Here is an 18,390-nt window from a genome sequence, read left to right as displayed (position 1 = left end):
AAAGTTGGCATGCTATCATCATTTCACCCACATAGCATGTGTTAAAAAGTTGAGAGGGCTACGACAAAAACTGGATGCACTTCGTGTACAAAATAGACAATCTCTCTCGAAGTATCAGAGTTTCGAACGAGAACTCATCTCTTACAAAGGGATTTTATTTTTTTGAACTTATTTGAACTCCATACTTTTTGTGTGTTCAAAATGCACCATTCAAAGGCACATCACAAAATTTCAACAATTTCTGACTTCATTTGGTATATTTCGTGCTTTACTTTTTTTTAGCTAGTTGACCCTGAAATTGAAAAGCACTACAAATGAACTCTGAAAATGTTGAAATTTGGCATGCTATCATCATTTCACCCACATAGCATGTGTTAAAAAGTTGAGAGGGCTACGACAAAAACTGGATGCACTACGTGTACAAAACGGACAATCTCTCTCGAAGTATCAGCGTTTCGAACGAGAACTCATATATTTCAAAGGGATTTCATTTTTTTGAACTTATTTGAACTCCATACTTTTTGTGTATTCAAAATGCACCATTCAAAGGCACATCACAAAATTTCAATAATTTCTGACTTCATTTGATATGTTTCGTGCATTTACTTTTTTTTGAGCTAGTTGACCCTGAAATTGAAAAACACTACAAATGAACTCTGAAAATGTTGAAAGTTGGCATGCTATCATCATTTCACCCACATAGCATGTGTTAAAAAGTTGAGAGGGCTACGACAAAAACTGGATGCACTTCGTGTACAAAACGGACAATCTCTCTCGAAGTATCAGGGTTTCGAACGAGAACTCATCTCTTACAAAGGGATTTTATTTTTTAGAACTTATTTGAACTCCATACTTTTTGTGTGTTCAAAATGCACCATTCAAAGGCACATCCCAAAATTTCAACAATTTCTGACTTCATTTGGTATATTTCGTGCATTTACTTTTTTTTTGAGCTAGTTGACCCTGAAATTGAAAAGCACTACAAATGAACTCTGAAAATGTTGAAATTTGGCATGCTATCATCATTTCACCCACATAGCATGTGTTAAAAAGTTGAGAGGGCTACGACAAAAACTGGATGCACTACGTGTACAAAACGGACAATCTCTCTCGAAGTATCAGCGTTTCGAACGAGAACTCATATATTTCAAAGGGATTTCATTTTTTTGAACTTATTTGAACTCCATACTTTTTGTGTGTTCAAAATGCACCATTCAAAGGCACATCACAAAATTTCAATAATTTCTGACTTCATTTGATATATTTCGTGCATTTACTTTTTTTTTGAGCTAGTTGACCCTGAAATTGAAAAGCACTACAAATGAACTCTGAAAATGTTGAAAGTTGGCATGCTATCATCATTTCACCCACATAGCATGTGTTAAAAAGTTGAGAGGGCTACGACAAAAACTGGATGCACTTCGTGTACAAAACGGACAATTTCTCTCGAAGTATGAGGGTTTTGAACGAGAACTCATCTCTTACGAAGGGATTTTATTTTTTTGAACTTATTTGAACTCCATATTTTTTGTGTGTTAAAAATGCACCCTTCAAAGGTACATCACAAAATTTCAACAATTTCTGACTTCATTTGGTATATTTCATGCATTTACTTTTTTTTAGCTAGTTGACCCTGAAATTGAAAAGCACTACAAATGAACTCTGAAAATGTTGAAAGTTGGCATGCTATCATCATTTCACCCACATAGCATGTGTTAAAAAGTTGAGAGGGCTACGACAAAAACTGGATGCACTTCGTGTACAAAACGGACAATCTCTCTCGAAGTATCAGGGTTTCGAACGAGAACTCATCTCTTACGAAGGATTTCATTTTTTTGAACTTATTTGAACTCCATACTTTTTGTGTGTTCAAAATGCACCATTCAAAGGCACATCACAAAATTTCAACAATTTCTGACTTCATTCGGTATTCTTCGTGCATTTACTTTTTCTTTTGAGCTAGTTGACCCTGAAATTGAAAAGCACTACAAATGAACTCTGAAAATGTTGAAAGTTGGCATGCTATCATCATTTCACCCACATAGCATATGTTAAAAAGTTGAGAGGTCCAAACATTATAGCCCGACATAAAACCGGACCGAAGCAGGTGGCTCTGAATGACTCTTGAGAAAGTGTAATCCTTCTCATTCCGACATTCAACACATGGACAAAACATATAGCCACCACCATGCTTGTTCGCATCGGCTGCATCTCGAAAAGATTGCACGCCTTCTCTGTAAGCGGTTGTGCGTCGATCACCGTACATCCATGGATGGCTCATATGTGTTATACGACAGTATATCAAATACAATCACGATCCTAAAAATTAGTACCGCACGGTCTAAACGAGGAAATATAGTTGCTAACCTTTTAGAATAAGTAGAAATAAAGAGGAAGAGGTTTAAGCGTGGCTCAGGCATCTCATATCGTAGTTGTGTTTGGTGAACTGAAGCGGCATCGCTCTAACACACATTTCAACAAACACCTCTAGTGCATCAAAAAAAGTGGAGAGCTAGCACACACCCACAATCCTCCATCCAAGAAAAATGCAAGGAAGAGGGGAGAGGGGGGCTGTGCTATATATAAGCAGAGGACTTTAGTCCCGGTTTGAGTAACAAACCGGGACTAAAGGTGACGCACATGCGGGCTGCACACCGCGTAGCCCTTTAGTCCCGGTTTGGGACACCAACCGGGACTAAAGGCTCCTTACAGGCCGAGACTAAAGCCTTGAGGAAGGCATTGCGATTTGGGACGACGTGGCCGGGCAGGCCGGAACTAAAGGGTCCCAGCCAAAGGCCCATTTTCCACTGGTGTGGTGTCTCCACTCTTCTTGTCACTCCGGGGTGTCCAGATCTCCAGCACGGTGCATTTCCCGTCCAAGCGAAGAAAGCATGGCGTCCCATCATTGGTGACTCCAAGCCGTGGCTTAGTTTGGTCCGGTGTGACCGGGAGCCTTGTCAAGGACATCTATGTGGTCTTAGCACACACGCTGAGCACGTAAAAGTTGGACGTGTTCTCGAAGAGCCAGTGTGCAATGCCTTGGCACACGACAGCGCTGTTGTGCTGAGACACGACAGGCGTGTCGACCTCCAAAGAGCCATAGCACTCCCTGGGCGTGCTCCAGCTTGAGCTCGAGCCTGTGGAAGTGAACACATGGAGATTGTGCCGTGGCTCATCTTGATCGGCGCCGATGATTAGCACTTTGAAGAAGGACGACGACGCCGCCCCCTGCGCTTTGTCCGGGCAACAATCGGCACGGGTTAGGAGTGCGCATCCTTCGATTCGGAAAGGTCTATCGCTCTTCAACTCAGGCAGCGGACGGCTTTGGCCGGCGATTGGATCGTACAATGCCAGGTTCTTGGTCTTGTCGTACTCAGTGCTGTAGGGGTCCTTTTGTGGGACGAAGAGCACGACAAGGAGGCCACGGTGCGAGGTGAGCACCGCTGCGTGGCTGCCAGGAGGATAAGGGCCTCTGAGAAAGAGGTGGAGTTCTCCGAGGGAGCACCATGGCACCGAGGCGAAGGGCGGCATGCGCATGGGCGTAGACGTAGAGCTTCCTTCTGTTGGTTCCTCACGGGGCTGTTGAACGGTGAAGAAGCCGAGCAGGGACGACGGGTGGCTCACGCCCTCCGGCCAGCGGCGGCGGAGGAAAGACGGCTCCGCGATGAGGAGGCGGACTCGCTTGCACGTCGCGGCGCAGCGGAAGAGGGCTGCCTCATCCGTAATGCGCACCAGGATCTCCACCACCACGTCCTCCGGCAGCGTCTCCATCGATCCTCCTCGTTAGCTAGGGCCGGCGCGCGGTGTACCTCTTGCGAATGATCTACTGCGTTTCTTTCCAACCGCTGATCTGGGTCTTGACTGGAATTATATATAGACCTTTTCCAGATATTTGATCCTTCCCGTATTCTTTTCCATGATCGAATCCTGGTACAACTGTTTTCTTTTTCTCGAGGCCTTTTCCAGATATTTGATCCTTCCCGTATTCTTTTCCATGGGCTAATCCTGGTACAACTGTTTTCTTTTTCTCGAGGCCTTTTTCTTCTTTTTGATAACGCACACGCGTGTGAGCGTTTGCAACCGTCCACACGCATGGATCTACGTCCGTTTTGGCTTTGTACTAATCTTGATATTTTTTGGCAGTTTCTTATGCCACGTAGGAAGGGGTTGGTGTGTGTGGGTGTTAATGAGTTCGCCCACACGCCTATTTCGTGCGCGCCCACATGCGGCTGCCAACCCGACGTGTGGTGGAACTGACACCGCGCACACACGTCCGCATGCCTGTCAGTTATCATGTCTTTCCAGTGTTACATGACAACTCAGTGAAACTGATTGTGTCCGCATGCCTCTCAGTTGCCATGTCTTCCAGTGTTACATGGTAATTGAGTGAAACTGGCCGTGCCCGCATGCATGTCAGCTGCCATGTCTTTTTAGTGTTACATGTCAACTGAGTGGAACTGTCACGCGGGACCGCGAGGTGGCAGACCGGATGTGCGGGTCGCGAGGCAGGATGCCAGACATGTGGGCGTTAACTGTTTTGCCCATACGTAGACGTGTGGGCAGTTTCTCTTACACGCCACACAAGAATTTTAAATTATAAATATTACATGTGTGCACTACTGAAATTTTCGGATACGCGGGTGTCAGGCTCTTCGCCGAGAGCCAAAGCACGACGCTCGTGAGACCCACATGTCAGTTGTCTGACACATGGCACTTTTCTATCGGGTACCTTTGCCGAGTTCCCCTTTGAGCAAACATGGCGCTCGGCGTAGCATGCAGATCCACGTGTCAGGCGCTGGGCACGTGGCGCTTTTTTATTGGGTAGCTTTGCCGAGTTCCCCTCTCGGTAAACTCGGCGCTCGGCGTAGCATGCGGACCCACACGTCAGGCGTTGGGCACGTGGCGCTTTCCTATTGGCTACCGTTGCCGAGGGCTACTCTCGACAAACTCTGTGCCCGGTGTACTCTGTGGACCCACATGTCATGCAGCTGACACGTGGTGCTTTCCTATTGGTTATCTTTGCTGAGAGTCACTCTCGTTATATGTTTCTGGACCCACATGTCAGGCGACTGACACGTGGGACACGTGGCTCTTTTCTATTGGCTACCTTTGTCGAGAGTCATTCTCGACATATGTTTCTGGTCCCACATATCTTTCCTATTAGCGATTTCCGCAGTAGAGACATATTCAAATACTTTTCATTTTTTTTAAAAAAAATCAAGATTTTTGGTTGGATCTCAAATAAATTGATTTTGGGTCCTTTGGGTCAAATCAAAATCAAAATCACTGAAACTAGGTGAAATTCATTGATTAAGCTGTGACTGAAATTCAAAACAATGGCTAGCACTATCTGCTCACATGCTACAAGTGAATGATTCTTCTCATGTATCACATGTTAATAAGCATGATGAACTTTTACGAATAATGAAAATATTCAAGTTAACAATTTAATTGTTTTTCCGAGCAAGGAAAGGCCCCGACCTCTACATGGGTTAATTCGTGTACATATAATTATTACAAAGTTGCATGTCCTTACAAAAGAAAGAAAAAAAAATCCCATTGGTAGACTGTCACAACTCATGTGCCACATATCCTATTGATAGACTGTTAACCATATTAGTTGGATAAAGGTTGTGCTTACATCTCCATGTGAATGCCCCAAGATTCCAAATTTATACCACGCCTCGAGGAAGCACACACTTTTTTATATTTTGACAGCAAATAGACTTTATTAATCAAATAATGGACAAGTCATTTGCAATAGGGTGAGAAATAAACTCAGTACTCAGGGTCAGGGATGGAGCTTTCCCAGAATTCAGAGGATTTACTATCAAAGGAGTGTTTAGCTAACATATACTGTATGTCACTTCATTCGATTCACATAAGCAATGAAAGCAAGAAGATGCTGCAAAAAAAACGAGGACGTTGCAAACTCTGACCATATTTGTAAAAAAATAAATATAATAATATCGTAAATATATCAATTACACTCATTCTCTGCACCTATAAGATATCATAAAGATACAGTTTAAAAAAAAAGTTATCATAAAGATATACAGGGATGCACACAGGCAAAGAAGAAAATGAAAGGAAGGCGTTACAGGCTACTTGGACTCTGTAAAGACATCCACATCATCAGGTCCCTAGTGAGCTTCCTGTTGATTTATGGCCTCTACTGCGGTCGACCTTTCAGACTCATTTATCAGCGAGTTACAGCCAATTCTTTGTGCAAGCTAGCCATATGTTTCTTAATATAAACCCAGTTACCAGCGAGCCACACGCAGATCAGAAGACTTCCGTAGCTCTTCCTAATCCAGGCTCATAGCAAATAAGCAATTGACCCAACGATAATTGTCATAACTATTGGTCCCCATAAAGAGTAAGCAATTTTTGGTATAGCCCCTCTCAGTTTGTTCCGCTTGATTCTACGGCCCGCCAAGCGAGGCGTGAACAAGGTCGGCCAATCCATCTCAAACGGGACAGCCATCGTGACAATGCCCCAAAACCAGTCGGTGACGGCCTCCATCGCCCCAGTTTGGAGATCTACAATGTGCACGCAATCTTGATCGTCCTTGACAAGCAGTTTACATGTGATCTCGCTCACGCACACGCATTGCACCAGGTCGACCGTACTCTGATTGGGTTGTTTTAGCTCAATCATCTTGGTATGGTGCCAGCAGTCTGCCATGCCATCTTCGCTCCTGTTGTCACCTTCGTGTGTCCAGATCTCCAGCGAGGCGCAGTCCTTGTACAAACCAAGCAGCGATAGCCTTCCGTCGCTGGTGACATTAAGCAGTGCGCTGGAAAGCATGAAGCCGAGGTGGTTCGTCATGGCTGGGAGCTTTGTTAAGGACATCCGCGTGGTCTTAACACACGCATTGAGCGTGTACAAGTTTGACTGGTACTCGAAGAGCCAGTGTGCCATGCCTCGGCACACTACAATGTTGCCCTGCTGGGGCAGCACACGTTCGGCATACGCCACGGGTCTGAACCAGTTTTTCCACATTGTCCAGCGCGACCCATTGGACTTGAACACGTGGAAATTGCACCGTCCGTCAAAGCTGACGATCAACACTTTGAAGGGCGAGTAGACCGACGGCGCCGCCCCTCGCCGTTGGGCCGGCCAGCAATCCGCACCGGTTACAATGGCGCATCCCTGTATTCGGAAAGGTCTGCTGTTGTTGCATTTCAACGGGGGCAGCAGGCGGCGTGTGCCGGCGATCGGATCGCACACTGCGATGATCATGGTTCTGTCGGAATTGGTGATGGGGCCGTTGACGCGCACAACAACGAGGCCACGGCGCGAGGCGAGCACCACTGCCTCGTTGCCTCGAGGCTGATCAGGGATGGTGAGGACGCGGTGGCGCTCTCCGAGGGGGGAGGATGGCGCCGGTGTGAAGGCCGGCATGGGCGTAGACGTAGAGCTCCCTTCTGTTGGTTCTTCACGGGGCTGTTGCACGGCGAAGAAGCCGAGCAGGGAGGACGCGCGGCTCGCGCCCTCCGGCCAGCGACGGCGCTGGAAAGACGGCTCGGCGATGAGGAGGCGGCATCGCTTGCACGTCGCGGCGCAGCGGAAGAGGGCTGCCGGGTCCGTCACGCGCACCAGGATCTCCACCACCACGTCCTCCGGCAGCGTCGCCATCGATCCACCGCACTAGCTAGGGCCGGCGCGCGGTGTACTTGCGAAAGGTCGATCGACGTGCGATTTCCAACTGCTGATTGGAGTAAGATAAGGTTGGAACTATATAGACCTTTTCTAGAGATTTGGTCCTTCCCCTTTGATTCGATCTTTTCCATGAGCTATCCTGGCGTGGTACAACTCGTTTTTCTCGAGATTTGTGAAGAGTACCCAGCGTGACGTGGGTGATACACTATTTTAAATAATTGGTACTATCTATTTGAAAAAGTCTTACCTTTCACCGACGGATCCAAACAAACTGTCCACCGCTTCCTCGTTCGTCGAATCTTATTCCATCTAACCGACTATGCTCGCGCGAAACGATTACCGAAACTCGGAAGTTGTTTCAGAAAACTGCTTAGTCCGTGCCTCCGCCTCGGTCTCAGCCCCGACAACCTCATGCCATCGGCCTGCTGTGGCTCGCCACCCCTTCGTCGTCGGCCTGCTGCGGCCCCGCCGCCTCCTCCTCCGCCGTCCTGCTGCGGCCCCGCCGCCCCTCCGCGCGCCGGCCTACCCACCGCCCTTCCGTCGCCCCTGCTCGCCTACGGCCCCGCGCGCCCTTCGCCGCCGCCCCGCCCAAGGCCCCGTCGGCCTGCCCGCGGCCCCGTGGCCCTCCTCCATCGGGGCTGCTCCGCAATTGAGCCTGCAACATTTCTGCAACGGGGTCGTTGTTTCTGCAACTCAGCCATTGTTTCAGGAGTTGCGTAAATTATTTTCTACAACACGATCGTTGTTTCAGGATTTTTTTTGCAACAGATCGTTGTTTTCGCAACGCGGCTATTGTTTCTGCACCTCGACCTCTGTTTCAGGAACTATTAGTGCGGGGACGTAGATCGGACGGCTGCAACGATACATCCAACGACCGTTGAGATGGAGGATGTTTACTACACATCCGCCGGTGGACGCGTAGCAGCCCCGGCGGCGGAGGGGGCGGTGGGGTCGCAACATGCCGGCGGTGGGGTGGCGGGGCCGCAGCAGGCCGGCGGCCCGAGGTTGTCGGGGCTGAGGCGGAGGCGGAGGCACGGACTGAGTAGTTTTCTAAAACAACTGCCCAGTTTCAAAAATCGTTTGGCGCGGACACGGTTGGTTAGATGGAGTAAGATCCGACGGATGAGGAAGCGGTGGACAGTTTGTTCGGGGGTGGAAGGTAAGAAAATTTTCTATTTGTTTCCTTCTGAGTTTGATTTCTCAGATGTGAGTTGATTAACAGCCTAAACCTATCCGCTGGCACAGTGGTTTTCACTTTCAACGATTTTTATCAAAATTTTGAAAATTCACTCATTTCGGTAGGTACTAAGACAATTGCCTAGTTTCCGGTCCAACTATTTTAGTAATTACAGTAGTACACACAAATTCAAATACTTATCAAATTACTTTTTTAAATTTGCAGATCCCAATGAATACTGCTGGAACTATTGGCCGAAAATTAATAAAAACAAGTATCACAGAAATTCGATGACTCCGTCAATGGACTAAATAGTTTTTAAATTGAAATGCAAAGACGGCATGGCAAGTACTAGCTCATCCCATTTATGCGATGAAGGCTCTTTCACACGTATGTCATTAGTCCATGCAAAGGGAAACAAATCGATCATGACTCGGGGTGAATAGAGAGATGGACCTACGCGGCAAATATCACATGATGGACCCAGCAAAAATGTAAGATTTGAGTAAGTAAATGATAGCGCAAGTGCAAGTTGAAAACCCTTCAACTGAAATCTACGAAATAATCTAAATCTACCTAACCCCATTCTTGTTCCATGAACTACCTTCTCCGTTTGGGGTCGTCTTGAGTGTCGAACTCTGACCATAATTTTACCTAATAAATATGAGTTTCAACACATGATTATATTTAAAATATTGGACACAACTCCTCAAAACCTTTATTGCATATTTCAAGATTTTGAAATAATTACAAACGAAATGTCCTCAATAAATTTCAGAAAAATTCTGATAGTTTGGTAAAGTTGCTGGTTTCACCATCTTTACTCATCTCCTAAATTGCTACAACCCACTACCTATTTTTCCTATCCATGCAACCATGACACATAAGCAAGTATGCATCCAAGACATAAATTACATCTTTTACATCACTCTACACATGCAACGGTGTCAGATCATCAATTCATGCATATTAGTCTTAAATGTTTTTTTTTTTTTTTGCATTAGAGTTCATCCTCCATATTTTGTTAGAAATTATATTGTAACTATAATTTTCACTCTCTTTTTATACGCTTAGTATTTTATCGTTTTTAAGCTTACATTCGCTTTCCATTAATTTTAGATTTTTTTTATAACAACTGTTTATTCATTTTTAGCAATGTTTTCGCAGCAACGCGCAGGGCATCAGCTAGTAATCTAAATCTACATAACCCCATTCTTGTTTCACGTTAAATGTTCTCGGAACTACCTTCTTCGCTCGGGCCCATCTTCAGTGTCAAACTTTGACCATAATTTTTACTAATACTAAAATATAAGCTACAAGTAATAAAAATTATAAAGTGAGAAACTTCTTCCAAAACAAATCTAATGGCATACATAAGTAGCATATATGAAATCATATTATGATGTACGTAAATTAATCTTTGCTACGGCAATTTCATCTTGTTGATCCAACGAAGAAGCTGTAGCCAGTGTCTTTGTGTCCGCAATCGTATGTAATTTCAATGTTGACTAGCAAAAGGACCCGTGCGTTGCAACGGGAGAAAAACAATTATAATCTCCAATGGTGCTGATCATATTATGTCTTTAAAACTTTAGGACATTGCTTGAAATGCATGAACATTTTTTGAATTAGCAAACATTTTTTTTCAATTGCACTCAAAAAATAACATACAAACTTTTTTTCAAAATCATGGACTTTTATTGTTTTCACCAACGGTCTTCAAAGTGACCGGGAGCTCAGTCATGGAGACATGCGCGTTCTCGAGGCTTACTTCCAATGCGTAGTCGCTTGAGACGCTCTTGAATTGCCAATGCGCCATGCCTTGGCACACGATGGCGTTGCCGTGTACTCGCGCCGCATATATATACTCGATGCTCCCAAGAGTCGTAGAACTTTTTGGTCGTGCTCCACCTTGACCCGGAAAACGTGAATATGCAGAGCTTGTAGCCTTGTACCCTGCTGGCAGATCATCATATTGGAAGATGCTAATGGTCAGCACCTTGAAAAAGGCTGACGACGTCGGAGCCGGGCATCCCCGTTCGTTTGGGCAACAGTCCGCATCTGTGATAATGGCACATCCGGTGATTTTGAGATGGCCATTGGTGTGTAGCGGCGGCAGCACACGACTTGTGCCGGCGAGCGGGTCGAACAGGACCAATCTGTCGACTCTACTTGACTCGCCGATTAGGTCGTTGCGTGGGACGAGGTGCACGAGGAGAAGACCGTGGCGTGAGCTGAGCGGTGCCGCCTGGACGGACTGGTTGTCTGGGATGCCTTCCACTCGCACCGGATGGAAGGGCGAGTGGTGATGATGGCTGGCGTCTCACCGAGGTGAGGCAGCGGTGGCCATCGGCTCCTTGGGTTAGGGAATGGCAACATCGAGTGGCTCGTCGACATCGTAGGCAACCAACCATTTTAGAGTGCCCGCGGTTTTCAGATGCGAAGCGAGATTAGGGGAAATGATAGGGTGACAACACGATGAATAACGAAAAGGACGCCCGATGATGGCCAATTATTGCATTTTTTACATAAGGTGCATACACTTCTAACCAAAGCGAGCTATAGAAGAGGCATACAAGAAAACATGTATTAAAAAAGTTACTCCAAAATTGCATCGAAATTCAAGCCAACAATGTTTCATTCCATCTCATTGATTCGTTACAACTCGACTGGTTACATCAAAGACTTGCTTTGGCTCAAAGCTTCACCCACACATGCACACAATATATAGTTCAGTGACCCGTGTGAGTCGTAGGAAACTACAGGTTTAACTCAAGAAGACACCAATGCCAAAGAATCTATGTCAACCAAGACTAATTTTACAGAACTATTAGCAATCTCCAGACCTTTAGGCAGCTCACATTATTACGCGTGCATCAACAAGTTCAATTCTACTCCCAATCCTGCTACAAGCCGGGTAGTAAACGGGCGTTTTACCTTTTTTCTATTTTGCAACGAGTGCGTTTTACGCTCTGTCCCGTGCTTGCAGTACATAAATGAGATTTCCTCAATTATCTGCCTTATTTTTACTTTGTAAAGGCCCTTTATCTACTTAAACCCTTTAGCTTAGGACCAGATTAATTAGGATATAGTGAACAATGTTATGCACGTCATTTTAGGTTTTGCTGCCCGGTAGGAGACTAGCTAAAGCTCTAGTAAAATCAGTAGTGCTTGATGAAGATTCAGAGAACACCAGAATCATCTTTAAGCATAGTAACTGCAGAACCTAGAGACACAGCGGACAAAGAGACTGTATTGCATGCATGCATAGTATAGGAAGCTTAAGCAAGGAATACTAACACTGCATGTAGCTAGTCTTGCATCCGGTGAGAGTCTTGGCTGTCTGTAGTCAATCAGCATCGCGACCGTCGTCGGACTCGCTCGTATACTGCACCGTGACGGTCGTCCTCGACCTTGGTCCAAACGGCGGGTGGCAGCAGCTGGTGCAATGTCCATACGCCGGGGCATCGGTACGCTTGATGGCAGAGGGTGTCGGCCACCTGGTTGCCTTCGCGGTAGACATGGCGTACCTCGACATCCCGGAAGCGGCAAAGGAGCTGGAGGATCTGGTCATACATCTCCCATGGAATCCGGGTGTGCCCCGACTCCCCGCGAAGCAGCCGCACGAGGGTCAGGTCGTCGCCCTCGACGACGAGCTGATTGCATCCGTTGGCGAGCGCGAGGTCGAGTCCACGAAGAAGAGCCGTAGCTTCAACTACGCCGACTCCAGCGTGCGGCGTCCTCTCGGCGAAGGCGAGCATGGTATGGCCGTCGCAGTCCCTGATGACTCCGCCGATGCTCGCACGGCCGGAGCCGTCGTGGTGGACGGAGCCGTCGAAGTTAAGCTTGTACCAGCCTGGATGAGGCCGGCTCCACTGGACGAGCGCGACTAGGGATGGGCCGCCGACGGCCGGCAGCGGAGCAACGTACGGCGCTGGCGACGTGGTGGTAGGGTAGGCATGCTGGCGCGGAGGAGGTGCCGGGGGCATCGACATGCGAAGGGTTTCCATCGCCGGCGAACGGAGAGGGCGCGCGATAGCTAGATTGGATCGATGTGGCAGGAAGCTAGCTAGCAGAAGAAGAGAGATCGATGTTGTACGCATTCCCTAGACACTAATATAGACGTATTGCTTAATTAGCTGGCTGGCTAACGAGCGAGCTAGCTAGCATTCGATCGATCGTCCGTCACACGAACGAACAACCTCAATTCGCTAGCTAGCGATGAGCCTCCTTTCCGTTTTCGATCCGGTGACGTGACGTGGCCGACGTGCACTAGTGCTACCGTACGTACACTACTCGATGGATGCATGGATACGCAGAGCGCGCGATACGTACGTACAGCTAACAAAATGTTTCATTCACCGGTTTGGTTTCTCGATCCGTTTGCACGTGCTCGTGCTCGTCTCGCCACGTCTGCGCGCGTTAAGAGTGCGTGGAGGGCGTGCGTCTGGCTAGTCTTCATTTCATATTCGATTTGTTTTAGAATTTTTTCTTGGAAAATCTAACGGAAGGCCCCGCAGCGCGGCTGTCCCGTGCGGCGGGCGGATCCGGCAAGCCCCCGCGCGACGAACTGTGGATCCGGCGCGAGGAAAGGGCAAATCCGGTGCGGCGTAGGACGGATCTGCAACCGGCGCCGGCGCTGGAGGACGAGAACCCAGGTGAGCGCATTCTCTCGCGTCCCTTTTTGCAGAGACTTTGGTAGGGAGGTGGTCTATGCGTCGATCTGGTCGTCGGCTACGGATTTTTGTCGGTTCGAGGGTGGTAGGGGGAGTGGAAGCTTGCGGCGGGGGTGCACATGGCCGTTCACAAATGGCACAGCCGCGGCGGGGGGTGGACACGGGGATAGGGGGTGGTGATTGCGGTCACGATGAGGAGCCAGGACGCGTAGAAGAGGGAGATGCAATACTTGAGGCTGCAGAGAATCGCCAGGAATCACCGCGCCTGCACAAAGTTGAGGCACAGGGTTCAGCGCCACGTTCGTGCCCTCCCCCGCCGACTGCATCTATACGGGAGCACGGCGATGAAGAAGGTGTCCTGGTCGTGGCGACGCAGCAGGGCAACCTCTCAGTCGAAAAAGGGGAAGTCGGGCAGTGAGTGGACGAGCCTGACCAACGGTGGCATGTTGTCCTTTGGCGCCGCCACCTGCCTGTGGTTAGACGAAGTAGTGGATGTTTTTTTGCTATACATGTGCTGGTGCTCGGGGCAGACAGTGATGCGGAGCAGGGGCAAGGCCATCCTCCGTGTAGCAAACCTTTTGGGTATGTTGCCGTACGCGTCGGGCTTCAGATCTGGGCAGCGGACGATGAAACAGGAGACCCGCGGCGGGGCAGCCGGCCAGAAGGTGACCAGGATACCGTTGGTCAGGCTCGTCCACTCAGCACCTCGCCCGTGCCCTCCCCCGCTGACTACATCTCTACGGGAGCACGGCGATGAAGAAGGTGTCCTCGTCGCGGCGGTGGCAGCAGGGGCAACCTCTCGGTCGAAAAAGGGGAAGTCGGGCAGTGAGTGGACGAGGCTGACCAACGGTGGCGTGTTGTCCTTTTTTGGCTCCGCCACGTGCATGTGGTTAGATGAAGTAGCGGATGTTTTTTTGCTGTACAGGTGCTGGTGCTCGGGGTAGACAGTGACGCGGAGCAGGGGCGAGGCCGTCCTCCGTGTAGAAGACCTTTGGGTATGCTCGCCGTACCCGTCGGGCTTCAGATCTGGGCAGCGGACGGTGAAACAGGAGACCCGCGGCGGGGCAGCCGGCCAGAAGGTGACTAGGATACGCTTTTGCGCTGCTTCTTTTGGTCCTGGTCCTGCAGCCATTTGGCGGTGGTGGCATTGGTGCGGTCGCTAAGGTAGCCGAACAAGTCAAGGAGGATGGTCTCTGGAGGAAGAGAATCTGGATCCTCGGGGGGGGGGGGGGGGGGGCGATGGATAGGCGGAGGTTATAGCCGGAGATGGTTATCATCCATGACCATGGCAACAAGTTGATGAGGTCGATGCGTAGGTTGCATCCGGAGGAGGAAGGGGAGTGGAACCCTTCCCCTTCATACTGCCACCGGTATTCCCAGTCAGTTTGCAAGCTGTGGAAATTTGGCAATACACAGCTGGTGATCTATGATTGCTCATGTGGCCACCAATTAGTCCAATTTTTTTACGGCAGCATCATGCTGAAGAAAATATTAGTCAAGGGGGGATGCCACATCGTGCAGCCAACTTGTGTTGCTACTATTGGTTGTTTGAGCATAGAACTATTTCAAATATGGGAGTTGTTTCTCTGTTTCGAGCGATCATCGACCACGCACACCATGGCATTCTATCTCTTGGAAACAAAACTAAGATGACAACTAGATTTGTTATCTGTTTTAACTTGCGTAGGCCTTTGTTGCATGTATGTGCCAGCCTTCCCTTTTTCTAAACTACACTTTATTGTTCAGCATTTACACTACCACCTCTCAATCCTGATATCCTAGCAGGGTTTTTTCTTGTTACAAATTCATGACTTTTTATAACTTGTAATCTGACAACCAACCCTTTTATATGACAACTAAATATACATAATTCGGCAAGTAAGTATGTTCAAATTGTCAATCAAATTTTCTGCAATCTGACAACTAATCCTTTACACGACAACTAAATATAAATATTTTGGCAAGTAAGCATGTTTAAATTGACAATCAAATTTTAATACTTAATTTGTGGGTTTGCTACTGGCCGCTGCATCGAAAGACAGAGGGTGGCACCGCTACGTAGTGGCCTCTATTATAAGTTGCAAACCATGTGCTCACTAATGGATGTCATTGATTTTAGTATTGGCACAATTACAACCTATGTGTTTTCGAGTTTTAGATAGGTTTGACTTAATATTGTCATTTTTGTTCTTTTTAAAATGAACAGGGTGTTTCTGAAAATGCCAAGGAGAAAGAGGAACCGGACGGAACCAGCTGCAGGCGGCATGCTGACAACCAATAAGGTTTTCTGATTTTTCACATTTTTATTATTTCTCTTTTTTTGTCACATTGTTTCGTATCAATTGCCACTTTTTTCCATAGTACTTTTCAAAATATTAGTTCATAGTTACCATTTTCTTTCCTTTTCTTCGAGGTCCCCATTGGTGGTACTGAGCGAAACAGGGCATCACCACAGGCCATTTGCAAGCTCTACAAGCACATCAACGAAGATCAACGTGTTGCTATGAGAGACATGGAGACTGGACCGTTCCTCGACATCAAGTGTGGATACCTGCACAACACTGTCGTGACATGGTTCACTAGGTTGTATCATCCAGGAAGGCGGGGTTTTGTCGTGCCTAGACGTGGGTTCATCCCACTTACCGAGGAGTCCGTTCATCAGATTTTGGGCATCCCTCGTGGAGATATCGATGTGAAGTACGAAGCTGACTACGACAATGAAGATGAAATTGTAAGTTGTTTGTTCCCAGGTGATAGCAGCAGGCCAAAGATCACGATAGTTGCTAGTAAAATCATGAACAACAACAATGCTGATACTACATTTAAGAAGTTATGGCTTATTTACATCATGTCAACTGTGCTGGCTCCTACAACTGATACAAGGATCAGCAACAAGTGCTACCCTATGCTGGTAAGGCTCTCTTCTATGTAAGGTTTTCATATAGCAGCAAACGCGTTTTCTTTTTTTCGCTGATTTTTGCTGACGCTCTTTTTTGCTTTGGTCTTTGGTAAGGAACACATTGACCAGGCAAACAGGCCGAACTTATGCAAATTTGTCGTGGATCAGCTACATGAGCACCTCTCAAAGGGCAAGTATACAAAGGGGTGCTTACTTTACTGCATGGTTAGTGATAACCACATACAATATCCTTTTTCGTGCAACTAAACGCTATCATTTTTTTTGCGAGTGTATACTTTTGTGACAATTAAAGTTACTAAAATCTGACAACCATGTGTATATGGTAACCACACTCACCAAAACCTTGTAACTATGCATGCTTAAATCTGACAATCATTATATATATCTGGCAATTGTGTGTACTTGAATGTGGCAATATGTCAATCTGACAACCACACTCAATGTGTATCTCTTTTTTGCACCCACAGCTAAGGTATCTTGATGCTTTGGATTGTGACGGCATGGAGCTTGAGTTACTCGACACCCCGCACACAGTGAACGCATGGTCCAAGACACAGGTTGATGTTGTCGCTGAGATGGACATGCTGGAGCATGATCCATCCAGTTTTGACAATTTCGAGGTTCTTGTTTCCCCCTCACTAATTTTTTCCTTGGCATAACAATATTGTTGATAACTTTATTTTTTAAAATAGTACTTCCATAGGATAAAGCTCTAATGGAGAATCAACTTTTTTCACACATGTAGCTGAAGGAATAATTCAGAGAGAAGACTTATAGCAGATTTGGTCTGTTCGGGGGACCCGGTGGCTTTGAAACCTGGATGAAGCAGAACATCCATGCAAGCTGCTCTGAAAGTGTAAACATCGAGAATCCTTTTTTATTTTTCCCTTTTTCCTTTCTTTTTCTATGACAAGGGCATGAGTGTGATGTGGATGTGGCATCTACCCTCTATCATCTTTTTATCCACACTCGAAATCTCTTTTTTTTTTACAAAAAATGCTCTGAATAATGCTTTTTTGTGTCTTTTTCTTTCCTGCAGAAGAAGCTTAAAGCCACCACAATCATCTCCAAGTTTGCATCAGGGGTGGGCACACTCCTTACCGAGTTTGAATTAGGGGTGGACAAATTACTTACAGAGCTCGTGCAGGGGCTAACGGCTCCTACGACAAGTAACTCAACTAATAGTAGGATAAACAGCGGCGCCGACACAGGAGAAAGGGATGATACCTTGTTTGAAGATTCGTCATCATCAGAATCTGACGATGGCACAAAGGGATGATACCTTGTTTGAAGATTCATCATCATCAGAATATGACGATGGCACAGATGAAGACGACGTGGATATCGAACGTGAAAAAAAGAAGAGGAACACAAGGTAAAAGTAACCTGATAACTAAACATGTAACGTGGATATCAAAACGAAGACAATGCAAGGTGCACAAATTTGATTTTTGTACTTACGTACTCCCTAGTTTCCAGATAATCTGTATCAAATTTCCAGATTATTTACATCAGGTTGTCAGATTGACTGTTGAGCTGTTGAGCTTCATTCATAAAAAAGGAAAAAACAATTAGTTGTTGAGCTTGCCATGCTTGAATTTTACTGCTACTCCTAACTACTAGATTAATCTAATCAGGTTGCCAAATTGGTTGAGTCCCTGGTTGACAGAATAGTGGCTGAGATTCACATACTTTAATTTGTTGTACGTGTTTATCGCATAAATTTCAGATTAGTTGTACGAACTTATGAGATTAGAAAAACCAGATTAGTTTAATTTTTCCTTATTTTTGTCACATTAATAATTTGACATGTATATTTTTTTACACACTTTTGCCATAACCCATGCAGTTTTCACCCCTATATGGATAATTTCACTCTTACTAATATTGTTTTTTTTTGTAAAACACTAATGCAGAGAGGAGCACATCGAAAGTGGCAACGCTGAATCAC

General features: G+C 46.6%; 1 protein-coding gene across 1 annotated transcript; it reads right to left on the bottom strand.

The window, feature by feature from the left end:
• Positions 1 to 6,319: 6,319 nt before the first annotated feature.
• Positions 6,320 to 7,642, bottom strand: LOC123401620. Its single transcript, XM_045095459.1, has one exon. It carries the CDS (start codon positions 7,640 to 7,642, stop codon positions 6,320 to 6,322), a length of 1,323 nt encoding a protein of 440 aa, XP_044951394.1.
• Positions 7,643 to 18,390: the final 10,748 nt, after the last annotated feature.

Source organism: Hordeum vulgare, chromosome 1H (assembly GCF_904849725.1).
Source record: "Hordeum vulgare subsp. vulgare chromosome 1H, MorexV3_pseudomolecules_assembly, whole genome shotgun sequence".
Taxonomy (NCBI): Eukaryota; Viridiplantae; Streptophyta; class Magnoliopsida; order Poales; family Poaceae; genus Hordeum; species Hordeum vulgare.
This window is presented reverse-complemented; position numbering and strand designations above follow the sequence as displayed.

Bases quoted from the DNA above. Each gene is read 5' to 3' on its own strand.
- LOC123401620 (XM_045095459.1), bottom strand. From the start codon at position 7,642: ATGGCGACGCTGCCGGAGGACGTGGTGGTGGAGATCCTGGTGCGCGTG.